The sequence below is a fragment of the Camellia sinensis genome, chromosome 7 (genome assembly GCF_055761805.1).
Source record: "Camellia sinensis isolate YWXY chromosome 7, ASM5576180v1, whole genome shotgun sequence".
Taxonomy (NCBI): domain Eukaryota; kingdom Viridiplantae; phylum Streptophyta; class Magnoliopsida; order Ericales; family Theaceae; genus Camellia; species Camellia sinensis.
The window spans coordinates 70,588,345-70,602,809 of NC_138967.1; the positions used below are offsets into that span (position 1 = coordinate 70,588,345).

At 33.8% G+C, this 14,465-nt stretch overlaps 2 protein-coding genes across 2 annotated transcripts; both read right to left on the reverse strand.

The window, feature by feature from the left end:
• Positions 1-6,179: 6,179 nt before the first annotated feature.
• LOC145795881 (disease resistance protein RFL1-like) lies at positions 6,180-6,734 on the reverse strand. Its single transcript, XM_082880808.1, has 2 exons — positions 6,525-6,734; positions 6,180-6,419 (listed from the first exon to the last, which is right to left on the reverse strand). The coding sequence occupies exons 1-2, from the start codon at positions 6,732-6,734 to the stop codon at positions 6,180-6,182; spliced, it is 450 nt and encodes a 149-aa protein (XP_082736934.1).
• A 679-nt stretch (positions 6,735-7,413) lies between these two features.
• LOC145795882 (disease resistance protein RPS2-like) lies at positions 7,414-7,860 on the reverse strand. Its single transcript, XM_082880809.1, has one exon. The coding sequence runs from the start codon at positions 7,858-7,860 to the stop codon at positions 7,414-7,416; it is 447 nt and encodes a 148-aa protein (XP_082736935.1).
• Between the last annotated feature and the right edge of the window lie 6,605 nt (positions 7,861-14,465).

Here is a 14,465-nt window from a genome sequence, read left to right on the forward strand (position 1 = left end):
TTTTATATTAGGGTGGTGAGGGTGAGGTTGTGGTTGTTGTGGAGGTACCGCTGCCGCTATTTGCAGCGATGTCAGTGGGTATGGTGCTAATAGTAGTGATGGGATAATGTTAGGTGTATTTAATTTTTTTTGGGTAAATTATAAATATATCACATAAGATTTGATTAAAATATAAATTATTCTTTATAATTTTGAAAATTATATTTTTTCCTTGAGATTTTTAATGTCATAACAAATTGTCCATTTTATTAATAAATCATCAAATCAATTAACAGTTTTTAATGATGTTAGAAATATGTTCTAATTAGCAATTTAGGTTATTTTATTATTATATAGGAGAGTAATTATGAATTTTATTTTTTTACTTAATTTTGTTAAATAAATTTTTTTAACAAATGAATGTTTGTAATTTTTCAAACTACATGGGCTAATCTATACTTTAAACAAACCTACGGAGGTGTATTTGTAATTTTTCATAATTTTTTACTTAATATTTTATTTCTTCTTTCTCATGGAGTATGGATTCACATGATGTGATGATGTAAGTTTTAACAACCATGTGAGAGGGGAGTAAAATAATAATAAAAAGATTAGATATACCAACAGGGTTGGCTCTGAGATTCAGGGGCCTAAGATAAATTTTAGAAATGGGGGCCCACTTACATTAAAAAAAATAATTCATAGATAAAATGATGGATTATAACAACTTTTTTATTTATTTGTAGCTACAAAATTTTACTTGCACATATAATCATTAAAATTATAAACAAAACAATTTAATGAAACAAAATTAGGGCAAAAAAATTAGGAAAAAATTATTCAATTAAAACTGATAAAGACCTAGGTAAAAAAATTAGGACAATTATTTGTTCCATTAAAATTTAATAGATAAAGAAGGTAAAAAAAAAATTAAGGCAAATTTATTATTCCACTAACTGATAAAGAGAGAATGTAGAAAAAAATTAGGACAACTTTATTAATAAAATTTGATAGCAAGAGAGAGGACTTACAATGAGAGAGAGAGAGAGAGTCGCTCGCTTAGTGCTGTGTTGTGTCTGCTCATGCTTCCTTCTTTCTTCATCACTTCATGAGAGAGAGAGAGAGAGGGAGAGAGAAAGAGATTGAATTGAAAGCACTAAGAGCACAACACTTAGCCCATATATTGTATGTATTGTTCTTCTTGGACCCAAATATATATTTTTTATTTTATGTATTTTCATTTTAATAAATATGGGTCAAACTACATTTATAACTAAATATGGGTTAAACTATACAAGGACTCAATAAAATATTTTGGGGCTCTTAAAATTGATCATAAAAAAAAAAAAAAAAACACTAAGTTTGTAACATTTTACTAAATTTAGAGGTGTTATTTGTGGGCCAAAAATTTGAGGCCTAAGGCATAGGCCTTACTGGCCATAGGCCAGGGCCGGCCCTCTACACCTAGCATTACTCATAGTGATTGCAATGGAGGTGGAAATGTATTGGTTGTGGTGATTGTGGTATGGTGGTGGTGACAATAACTCTAGTGGAATGATGGTGTGTTGGAGTAGAGGATTGTGGTAGTGATTGTAGTAGTAACGGTAAATGTGGTGTCGGTGAAATTATGATAGTAATGGTGATGATGACGATGACAATGGTTATTGGGGATAGTGACGGTGACAATGATGAGATCATAACGGTGCATGTTGATGGGTATGCATAAGTAGTTATAAATTCAACATCAAGTATTTATTTATTTATTTATTTTTATAAAAATTCTAGTCTATATTTTAAGAGTTACTTATTATTATTTTTTGGTTTGAGAAACTAGGGATAAATTTTTAAGTGATATTAATTGTTGTTATCAAATGAGTTTAATTGATTTTTATTTAATACGTTTAGCCTTGGTTTGAGAAGTGGGTTGGCTTTTTGACTTTTTGACCTTATTAGCTATTTTAACCTAGGGTTAAAAAGCCTAGTTTGGAAAGGATTTTTTTTGGCTTTTTTGACTTTTTGTGAGAGAAAGAATGTAATGTTTGTGGATTGAATGTTATGTTTTGTCTTGTTGAGACTAAAAAGCCTATTTTGTTTTTGGGCGAATTACACTAATAGTGCCTATAATTTGGAACTTGTGTCACTTTGGTCCCTAACTTTTCAATTGTGACACATTTGACCCTAAATTTTGAATTTTGTTCCAAATAAGAACAATTGAAGATACCATTGCTCAATTTCAAGGGCAAAGTCGTCAATTGGATAAATATAAACTAATTTGACAAAAATAAATGTCAAAAAAATATTTTTGAATTTTTAAAAATTATTTCTACCCACCAAAGATAAAATTATGTAAAATTGATAAATCTTTCACACATTTATTTATTGTTTTTACCAAATTAATTTTCATTATGTGTTTGGATGATAATTATGTAATGGGTAGTTACTAGGCTTTTAATGTGTAATCGATATATTTAATATATGAAATGTTTTTAGTTTTGAATTTTTTGATTTAATGGATTGGTTTAATAATGATATTAAAGTTGTAGCCATATTTGACTTTTGAAAAAATAGAAACTAATTTAATGAAAATAAAAACAACCACTTATTACATGATCATTATCCAAACATATAATAAAAATTAATTTGTTTAAAAAAAAACGTGTAAAAGATTTATCAATTTTATATAGCTTTATCATTGATGGGTAGAAATAATTTTTAAAAATTTAAAAATATTTTTTGACATTTATTTTTGGCAAATTAGTTTATATTTTATCAAATTGACAACTCTACCCTTGAAATTGATTAATAGTATATTCAATTGTCCTTATTTGGAACAAGATTTAAAATTCAGGATCAAATGTGTCACAATTAAAAAGTTAGAAATCAAAAGTGACACAAATCCTAAACTATAGGGACCTTTTGTGTAATTCACCTTTTGTTTTTTGTGGCTATTTTAGCCCCAAACTTCCCAAACAATGGCTTAATTTGAAGTGTTAAATTAAATTATCAAACACACCATGTAAATGAAAGTAAAACTATAAAAGAGAAAATGTTAATAGTTTTTAGTAATTATTTTTTTATGCTTTTTTTAAGATAAAATGATGATTAACCCTAAAAGCATAAATAATTTTCCAAGAGGAAAAGGCTCAGAGGTTGATGTTTGCGAACAAAAGGGCCATTATACAAAACAATGTTTGCTAGACAAGTTTTTTTGACTGTTGATGATGCATATGTTGAATTCAATTTTTGTTTTTTTACGTTTTTTCTCTGTATGATATTCTTAGTTTAAATTAAAAAATTAGCTTAAATAGGAGACATGATATAACATGATTTTTTTATTTTATTTTTTATACATTGGTTAATGAATTGAACCACGATGTTGGAGGGCTTTAATGAAAATTTGATACCAAATTCAAAATTAGAGTAAATTAGAGACTAATTGATAATTTAGATTTTTTTTAATTTTTATTTTTATTTTTATGAGAAAGCACAAGGCCTAATATATTACACATCCGACAATAATTGTTCAATAAAATGCATTGGAGTACAAAATTAATTTCAAAAGGGATAACAAAAAAAAAAACTCCATGCAAGGAGGATATGAGTTTTCATACAGGTAGAAAAATAAACCTCCACACAGAGAGAAAAAAACTTCCATGAAAGGAGAAAACCTCTACATAGAGATATTATTGCAACATAAAAAAATAAAATGATCATCACCAGACAAATAATAATGATCACCTTCATGATTCATTCATCTTTGGTAGCTTTGATACGTTAATCCCTGCCTCTATGTTACGAACTAAAATATTCTGGATCTGAGCTAGTCGCCTAATGTATAACAATGCGTTTAATATCAGATCTCGATCATATATCAGATTCAAATCTAGATCTGAAAGTTTTCTTAATGGCAAGCCAATGATGAAAACAAGAGGGACGATGGCTAGTATGGTGATAGAAACCGCATAAGAATGGAAGGGAGATGAAGATTAAAATCACCACCCTCTCCCCTTAAAGAGCAGATAAAGAGAGCGGTTAGGATTTCTTAGAGAGAGGGTATAGGTAATTTTTTTTATTCAATAATGTGAAAATTGATAATTTACACGAAAAAAAGTGCATCATTTTATTTGAAGGACTCTACACAAATGTTTTTTGGTTTATCATTTTTCAATTATAACAATTAAATTCTTGCACTTTTGGTCAAATTGTATCTGAAAATGACATGTGAACGTAGCTTTATTTTTTGTCTAAAGACAAATCTCACAGCTACCATCAGGTTAATTTGAATTATAGTCAAATTTAGGTCTCTATTGAGAACATGCTATTTTAGTAACTTTTTGACTTTTTACGAAAAAATATGCAAAAAAATAGAGAGAGTGATGTGACAATTTATAGTGACTTTTTTACTAAAATGTATAATTGACAAACAAGAAAATCGAACCAACTCAACTCAAGTAACTCAGGTTGGTTTAGATTGAAATTATAATTCCATCTAAATTTAATTTTTTTTTAAATAAGTACTCATTGTAAAGAAAAAGTGTAGTAAAGAAAATTTATATTAGGCGAGTATAACAATTATAAATAGAACCAACCAATTATATATCATATATAAATTTTGTTTTGAATATAAATAAGAACATTTATAATATCAAAAATAACTAACAAAGAGTACATATTGTTAGAGTTCTCATCAACATAACAGAATTAAGTATCATAATATAGCTGAGCCAGACAACCCAAGTTATAAAATTGAATTGGTTTGGTTCATGAACGACTCTTTACTTCTTCTTCTTCTTCTTCATATATATATATATATATAAACAGATTTACTTCCCACTAGAAATGCATGAACTCTTCAACATTCACTTTCTTTTTTTTTTTTTTATCCATTTTCCTCCCAACATATGATCTAATTTCAACCCACGTGAGTGTGTTCAATTCCACAATTAATTAAAATAGCTTTGTTAGATGATGATTCCAGGTGGCAGCAGTAAAAGTACTCAAACTATTGACTCCTAATATCAATAGATCAATTGGATTAGACTCAGTTTCTTTCTTTCTTATATAAATGAAGATAAGGAGACATCAATAAAGAAAAAAAAAAACTAAATCTTGTTTTTGCCAAATATTTCTTAGGAGACATCAAATACTTGTAACTGCAAGTAAATAAGCGTTTCGAGCCATTGAACAACCTCCCAAATGCAAAGTATATTTGGCTCACCTCTACCGAGATTGATCTTCACAATGCATAACTATGAAATGTGACTGAAGTTTTGAGAATATCATAGTTTCTTCCTAATACAATGCGTCCCACCAATCTTTCTCGGCTTTAATCTCCTTTATAGCCTTAGCTGAGTGAAAATCATGCAGATTCTTCAACTTGGGGCAGCCTTATATCTTGATCTGCTCCAATGAGGGCCAAGATCCATTCCCAATGCTGACCAACTCGGGTAGACACTGAAACCTTAATTTTTTCAATCTAGGGAGCGAAACAAGAACATCGATTTCTTCATCTGAATAATCCTCTGCCTCCAGTTTTATTATCCCTTTGACAGATACACAATCTTCAACTACTAGGTCCTCCAAGTTTGAGAGATTTCAAAGCACAGAGTTTGTGAAAACATGTGTCAACTTGGTACAAGCGTGGAATAATAAAAATCTCAGTCCATTGAAACTTCCTCGTGGTACCATACCCTCGCAGAAGCTTCTCAAGTTCCACAAACAATGAATACTCAGTCGTTCTATGAACGGTAGGATACTTTCAGTTTCGTCTTCCTTGCCATCTATGAGTGATTGAATACCGTGACATTCGCTCACTATACAAAATCTCAATTCCTTGATATTGTCAACACCAAACTCCGAAAGACTAGTGATTGTGAAGTGATTATCCAAATACAACGCATTGGCACGACTGAGCACTCTTACAATCAAGTCAGGTATGGTATTGCCATTCACATATCTCAAGCACTGATCTTCTCTATCATAATCGAATTCCACGTCTTTTGGGACCTCTGATACAACATGGTTGATATTTGTTGAGGCCAACGATAAATTTGAACTTGCTCAAGCGATTTAGGGTCCATGATGTACTCCTTCGGATATAGAATTAAAGACAGTCTGCATCTAGAAAGTAGAAATGAAGATTACTCAAGCCCTTCAAAATGGCCACCTCTTCTGTGACTGATTCAATACTTTCATTCCACCTAGGATCCCACAATAATGCTTAGTTCTTTTAATGCAACAAGTCTCGACATAGATTCATGTGATAGGAGAGATCGTGGAAGCTTCTCGACTTGCTCGCAACAGTCAATTGGACCGTAGAAAGATACTTGCAAGAGCTTGAGAAGAGACAAATTTCCAATCTCATTGGGGAGTCTATTAATCTCTGTACCTTGGAGATCAGGCACCTTGAGGTGTTCTAGATCTCCAATTTGAGGCGGGATCTCAACAAGGTTTAAACAATCACGTAAGATTAGTGCTTTAAGTTTACACAGCCTAAACTAGGTTGTTGGCAATGATTTAATTCCGGTGTTTGATAAATTTAGAACTTGAAGAGAAGGCACACCATCAAAGAAGGACTCGGGTATCGTTGTCAGGTTGATATTGCTTTGGAGGGACAATATCACAAGTTGGGGACAACTCAGTTTCTCAGGCACCCTAGTGAACTTGTTCCCCATCAAGAACATCATCTCAATTTCTCTCCATTCTTTCTCTGGCGGTGGCTCTTTCAGCCCTGCAAAAGCCCTTGACAAGACCATACCTCTTTGCTTCAACAATTCCTCCTTTCTTGGACCAATTTTTGACAAAAACTGACAATGCTCCGGTTTTGTTGAGATTATCCACAATGCTAGGTCCCTAATCACTCTATGCATCTTGACAAAACACCATCATCAGATGACTCCAACAGAAAAGCATCCACATGATCTTTAACTATTCCAAGCTCCTTTTCATTTGCATATACTAGGTGCCCAGCAATCAACCCTTCTTCAACCCAATGCTTTACCAATTCAGAAACCCTAATTTCATAACCTTCTTGATACAATGCGGTATATAGGAAGCAACACTTAGTAGCATGCCCCTTCAAGCGGTCATAACTAAATTTCAACTGTCGAATTAAAGCTTCACTATCACGTGTTTTAAGTCCACCGAGAGATTGGTAGTCATGCAATGTGAGCTTCCACACTATAGCATTGTTTTGATTTCTCAAGGCTCTTCCAATGACAATGAGATTGAGTGGTAAACCGCCACAATCGTTAACTATGGCTTCAGCAATAGGCTGGATATTTGGGGAATCAACAATAACTCCACCTACTTGATCACGAAACAACGTCCAAGCTTCTTCAGGAGAGAAAACCTCCATTTTAAGAACCTTATCAACTGACATGGCACAGTAGACATCAACATGTCAAGCTGCCAATTCTATCTTCAAACCATTTCTCAAATCCTTGCAAGGAACTCCAACCGCATCCAAATCAATCTGCTCCAAACATCATCCAAAAGCAACATAAACTTTCTGCTTCTCAAAACCTCAAGTAGCTTCTCTGCAATTTCATCATCAGTCTCAAAGTTTTCGTGATGTAATGACAAATGTCTAGCAATTTCATTTTGTATCGTTCTTCTGCTCCAACAATATCTAGAGAAACTCACATAGATGACAATGTTGAAAAGGGTAGTTATTTCAGGACAAGTGATCAACGCTTTGAGCAGAGTAGTCTTTCCAATTCCATCCACTCGATAGATACCAATTTTTTTAGCAGAATCCCTTCTAACATACCCAAAAATCTTCTTAGAATTTGTTGCACTTCCCGGTACACTCCTACCTAAAATTTTGAAAACAGTGTCTGCAATTGATCTCTTGCCAAACTTTTCTGTTGCGGTTGTCATCTCCAATTGCATTTCAATTCATTTCCTTCCAAACAGAACTTAACTACATATCACAATTAATTAAATATATCATACACTAATTATTGCTACAGTGAATGAAAATACTATGTGCAGCAAATATGTATACGGCAAAAACAAGTTTGACAACTATTCTAGGAATAAATTGTGGAACACCATTATTGTCATGGAACATCACATAGGTGATAAACTTCTAACAATAAAATATTGGATAAATTACAAATACATCGTGAAATTTACTTAAAATACGGATTGCTCATGTAGTTTTGGAAATTACAAATACTCTATTATCAAAATTTGTCATTAAACAGAGTTGACAGAAAAAATAAAATTTTTAAATGTCCTCTTATACAACAATGAAATTACCAAAAACTATTAATTAAAACATATTGCTGACATAATTAAAAATTAATAATTGACTTAATGATTGATTAATGAAAAGAATTATTTGTTATGCGATTAGAAATTTTAAAAGGTGGGATGTAGTTTCATGAACCGAAGGACAATTAATATGTAATTTACACAAAAGATTAAACTTAGGTGACCTCACGGTAAGGGCATAATTCCTATATTTCGTCTACTGGATTCAATCTTACCACAGTTTAGACATTGTGTCAATATTTTGATAGTCACAAAAATTAAATTGTGTATTTTTTATTTTTATTTTATTTTTTCTGAGTAAGAAAGAAAAGAGTAATTGGATTCACAACCCAACAGGGTTTTTCTTCATATATATATATATATATAACTGACTCATTGAGTAAATATTAAATCTTTGGGGCATTGTTTTCTTTATTTTTTTTGACATGAAAAATTGCTTTACACAGTTGGTTTCAAAAGCAAGAAAATTAAACTACTTAAAAAAAATATATATAACTCTTAGGAGGAAAAAAATCGTACCTGCTTAAGAATGAAAGCATTCAACAATGAAGAGAGAATGAATAACCCACTTGAACCATTAGAATTTATTTAAAATAATAATAATAATAATAATAATAATAATGAATTCCTTGGTTTGTTTATACGATACTAGTTATACTGGATCTATAGATTTATTCTACGAAAATGGCAATCAACTTTGGGTTGTCAGCTTGAGAACCTGTGATTAAATAAGTATAATTAGCCTAAGCTATTGTAGCACAGCGGTTGAATGTTCATATCAACTGAAAAAAGGAGGTCTATCATTTTCCAAAAAGAAGGCGAAAAAAAAAGTGATGAAGAATAGCTTCCTTTTGGCATGTAATATGACATTTTAAGGGTGATCGTAATACAATATTTTAGATGTATTGAACATATTTCTATGGATTGGGTGCTCAATTTAAGAAACAACATTGTAACTAAGCATGTTTCCTTGGCTCCTAATTACTAATGCAACTATTTTGTTGAAGCAGCCAAAACCCTATCTTTTATTGAGGTAAATTCTTCAAGTCTTTGGAGAAGATTAATTTGCAGCAAGTTCCAGAACGAGTAGCTGGTTCCATTCTCAAGGCACTATTACTATTTGTTCATGGATTTGGAAGGACATTATGGGCCTTGCTTCAGAAAATCCTGCGTTATTCAATTTCTTTCTGACTAACTTAGAATTAGTTATTGGTAATGGGGCCAACATATCTTTTTGGAAGGATATCTAGGTGGAGATTGACTGCCTTCAGTCTAAATTTCCTAGACTTTTTAGTCTTTCTTTTGATAAGGATGGGTTTCTGTTAGACTTCATTGTTAGGAAAATTAGCTCTTCCAACTGGAATCTCAGTTTTAGGAGATCCCTGTTAGCCTGGAAAGATGAAGCAGTCCATAATATGCAAGTTTTATTGAGAGATGGGCCATCATTAAGGCATGGGATGGTGGATAGCATGAGATGGAAAGCTTCATCTCAAGGTGTCTTCAAATCAAAGGATTTATTCTGCTGGTGGCAGTCCAACGAAGGACCAAATCTGTCTATGCCCAGATTCATTTGGAACAACATTTCACCACCAAAAGTCCAATTCTTCTCGTGGCTGGTTTGGAAAGGTCGTGTAAAAACATTTGTGTTCCATCATCATATTGGTGTTCTCAGAGGGGAGGATGTCACTTAGTGTATCTTTTGCAAAGCTGACTCTGAGACCATTAATCATGTTTTGCTTCTTTGTCCCTTTAGCTAGAAAATTTGGTTTGCTATCATTGACTGGTGGGGTCTTTTTTGGGTTTGCCCTAGCTCTGTTGTGGATTTGTTTGATTGGTGGCTTGGCACACAAATTAAGAAGAAAGAATTGCAAATATGGAAAGTCGTCCCACTTGCTGTTGTTTGGTCAATTTGGAAGCTCAGGAATGATTGTGTTTTCAACAGTGCCCAGCCCAACTTCTTGGAGATCATTGAGCTTATCAAGGTTAGAATTGTAGTTTGGTTGAAGAGTCACTTTTATGGTAATTCATACCCCATTCATGATTTTGTTTCCAATCTGAACCAGATCAGGCAGTGTCTTTGATGGTAGTGTTACTGCTGTTTGTTATTCTGCTGATGAATTCTGTTTTTACTGCTGCTACTTTTGTTGGTGTTGTTGATGGTGCTGCTGTTTCGCTGTTGGTGCTGTTGTTTATTGTTGCTCATGCTGTTGTTCTGTTGGTGATTAGATGCTGCTTGCTGGGTTGGGATGGCAATTTGAACCCGGCCCAACGGGGACCCGACCCCCCGACCTTGATTTGAGTTGTTTTTTCCCGAAAAATACCCCCAATGGGACGAGGATTGTATTCAAAAATCAATCTCCGATCAGTTTCGGGCCGGGGACGGGGATAAGTGTTCAAGCCCCGTCCTCAGCCCATCCCCGTCCCCGCCCCGATTTGTCCCCGAAGTAAAATTACCATTTTACCCCTCTATATATATAAACCAAACCCTAAAACATTACCCAATCACTCACACACAAAGAGATGACCGCCTCTCCATCTTCTCTCTCGGTTTCTCTCTCTCTCTCTCTAAAACCCTCCTATCACCGCCGACTCCCTCTCTCCGCCCTCCTCTCAATAGAGACGACCGCCTCTCATCTTCTCTCTCTCGATTTCTCTCTCTTTCTCTTGCCCTCTTTCTTCGTCACTACTCTCTCAGATCGGAGTGAGGCAGCGGACGGAGGTAACAGATCTAGCGAATAGGTCAGAAATGACGGCGATCTAAGCGTTGGATCTTCACCGATCGAGTCCCTCCCTCACCGTCACGATTTAGCAACAAACCTCCAAGAAATCTGAGCAACTCATCGATTTGGAGGAGAGGTTTTTGTTTCAATTTGTTGTTTGATCCTATTATCCAAGTGAAATTCTGTGAAAATTCATCATATGGGTTTCTTGAGAATTTAGGTTTATTTGTCAAATGTAATTAGTTTCCTCTTTTCAACTTTACTAAATTTCAACAAAGGTACATTTTGTATCCTCTTCATCAAATACTTTGTAATTGTCAACAAAGTTTTGTAATCTTCACTTTGCTAATTCTGAACTTGAAACCCCTTTCTGCTTCCCTATCTAGGGTGAGCTTTTGAGGGCTTTATGTGATTATTTTTCTATGATAAGTTAGGTATTTTTTGAGTTAATTAAAAGATATTGAGAATTGTGTGATTATCTTTAATGGCTTCTAATTTGTGTTATCAATTCAATTGCATTCATGTGTGCGAAACAAATTCTGAAAATCCTAAAATAACTTTTTGGGATTTCCTAAAAAAAAGTGGGTTGTTTCCAGAAATTTTCCTTAAAACGGTTTTCTTTCGCCAATTAAGTTTTATGTGTTTTCAAAAACTGGAAACATAAAACAGAAGATGGAAACACAACCAAACAAGGGATTAAATTTACTATGTATTGTGGCTGTTCAAAATTCAACTGAATGCAATGTTGACTGCAAAATTCAAAAAAAGAACAAAAAAAAAAAAAGTTTCGGGGATTTTTCAGGGTCGGGGAAATCCGATCCCCGTTAGGGTTAGGGGGCGGGGGCAGGGGCAGGGGCAGGGGGGCTGATGGGTTCCCTGCCGGAGATCGGGGACAGGGACGGGGAATTTTATGCCTTCGGGGATCGGGGACGCGGAGTGTGATCCCCGTCCCCGCCTCGCCCCGCCCCGCCCCATTGCCATTCCTATTGTTGGGTGATTTGCTTGTTGGTTATTGTTTGTTTGATGGGATGAGAGGATGTTGATGCTGGCTGTTTTTGTCATTGACTAAGTTGGTGCTAGCTTTTTGTTTCATGTTTTCTGTTTTGTTTTGCTCTGTATGTTGGTTTCTCACCAGCATGGAGCTTGGAGCTTGTGCTAGCAGGTGATTTGGTGTTTCTTTTGGTGCCAACCAAGTTGGGATCTTGATGGTTTACTTTGATGCTTATTGCACTCTCCTCTTTATTGATGTATCTTTTCATACTTTGTATGTTTTCATCAATAAAGCTTTTTTTTGATAATAAAAAAGAAAAAGAAAAAGAAAAAGAAAAAGTATCAATTAGCAGCAAAGCACTTTAAGGCATGCAATGCCAATCACATCACAAATGATCTTCCATTCACTTTCACATATCAGAATTACAATATATTCTTGACAATGACTTCTTCCTATCAGCTCTGCTTTTGTATTTCAACTTATTAATTTTTATTTTTTATTAGAATGTTGAATTCGTATAGTATAGGTTTAAAGTTCAATAATTCTATGAACCTTGAAAAATTACCTATAATTTTATCATGAAAGTGAAATGGAGGGTGTAGATTTAAAGTTGGTTTTTTTTTTTTTTTTTTTTTTTCTTGATCGGCAAAATGAAGAGAATTTCATCCACTTTTTGAATTATGGCCATAGGTAAGATGAATCTCATCTACTTTTCGAATTATGAGTAAAAATCTAGGTCCTTCTAAGTGGGTAACACAATTGTTTAAAGTTTGTAGAATATGAATCACTCCATAATAAATGTGGTCTATAAATTTAATGTTTTTGAGTAATTTTTTGCAGTACATAGTGGTGCTGAAACACTTAATTTAGTCACTAGTCCAGTACCATCTTGATCCCTTGTAAGAGTATCAATTAAAATGAGAACCAAATTACCCATCTCGATCCCTGTAAGAAAACTAAGAACCAAGCAATTAAACACCCCCTTACCCATAAGAGTAGCAGCAAAGCACTTTAAGGCATGCAGTGCCAATCACATCACAACCGATCTCCCATTCACTTTCACATATCAAAATTATAATAAAGTCTTGGCAAATGACTTCTTCCTATCAGCTCTGCTCTTGTATTTTCATTAAATTTTTTTCTTTTTCTTTTCTCTTTTAACAGTCAGTCGTGGAGCTGGTATAGAATGTTAGAATTTGTCTACAAATACATACATACATACAGACCATCTCTTCTGGCAAAAAAACCACCTATTTCCACTGTATTCATCATGGGTACACTAATTCTTGTGTTACTTTTCCTTTCTTCTTCTTCTTCCTTTCTGCTCATGACTCAAGCATCCACGTCGGTTCTTACGTTCTACATGTTTGGAGATTCAACTGTTGATGCAGGAAACAACAACATTGAAGATGGTATCAAGGAAAACTTTTACCCTTATGGCATCGACTACAACAATCAATCCACTGGCCGTTTTACAAATGGATTAACTGCCGCTGATTTCAGGGGTACTACTATTTTCAAGTTTCTTTGAGTTTTTGGGGGTTCTGTTTTTGCTATGAAGGTTGTGTATTGGTGTTTTAGTCGAACAAAACTCAAAACTCAAAGAAACTTGAAAATAGTAGTTACCCATGAAATCAGCGTCAGTTAATCCGTTGGTAAAACAGCCGGTGGATTGATTGTTGTAGTCGACGCCACAAGGGTAAAAGTTTGCCTTGATACCATCTTCAATGTTGTTGTTTCCTGCATCAACAGTTGAATCTCCAAACATGTAGAACGTAAGAACCGACGTGGATGCTTGAGTCATGAGCGGAAGGGAAGAAGAAGAAGAAAGGAAAAGTAACACAAGAATTAGTGTACCCATGATGAATACAGTGGAAATAGGTGGTTTTTTTGCCAGAAGAGATGGTCTGTATGTATGTATGTATTTGTAGACAAATTCTAACATTCTATACCAGTTCCACGACTGACTGTTAAAAGAGAAAAGAAAAAGAAAAAAATTTAATGAAAATACAAGAGCAGAGCTGATAAGAAGAAGTCATTTGCCAAGACTATATTGTAATTCTGATATGTGAAAGTGAATGGGAGATCGGTTGTGATGTAATTGGCACTGCATGCCTTAAAGTGCTTTGCTGCTAATTGATACCCTCACCCATCAAGATGGGTAATTTGGTTCTCGTTTTAATTGATACTCTTACAGGGGATCAAGGTGGCAGCTGGACTGGCGACTAGTGACTAAATTAGGCATACAAACTTATGATAGTTTATTTTATAAAATGGACATTGTAGTTTAAAATTATATTTACTACTCATTTTATAAAATAAAATATGATTAATTAGTGTCTATCAATGTTCAATCAAACTAATTTTTTTGTATATATATATATATATTTTCGAGACCGACGAGATGAACGATTTAGATTATTGTCATAAGCCCAATGGGACTCACAAAGTGGACGATGATGGAGTCTTGAGGGAAGCTTCTCTCAATATATATA

What these genes read in the sequence shown, in the direction of transcription:
- LOC145795881 (XM_082880808.1), bottom strand. Translation starts at nt 6,734, where the DNA reads ATGGTCTTGTCAAGGGCTTTTGCAGGGCTGAAAGAGCCACCGCCAGAG. An exon ending in ATGGTGTGCCTTCTCTTCAA is followed by an intron (nt 6,420 to 6,524) that starts GTTCTAAATTTA and finishes AACCTTGTTGAG; the next exon opens with ATCCCGCCTCAAATTGGAGA.
- LOC145795882 (XM_082880809.1), bottom strand. Translation starts at nt 7,860, where the DNA reads ATGACAACCGCAACAGAAAAGTTTGGCAAGAGATCAATTGCAGACACT.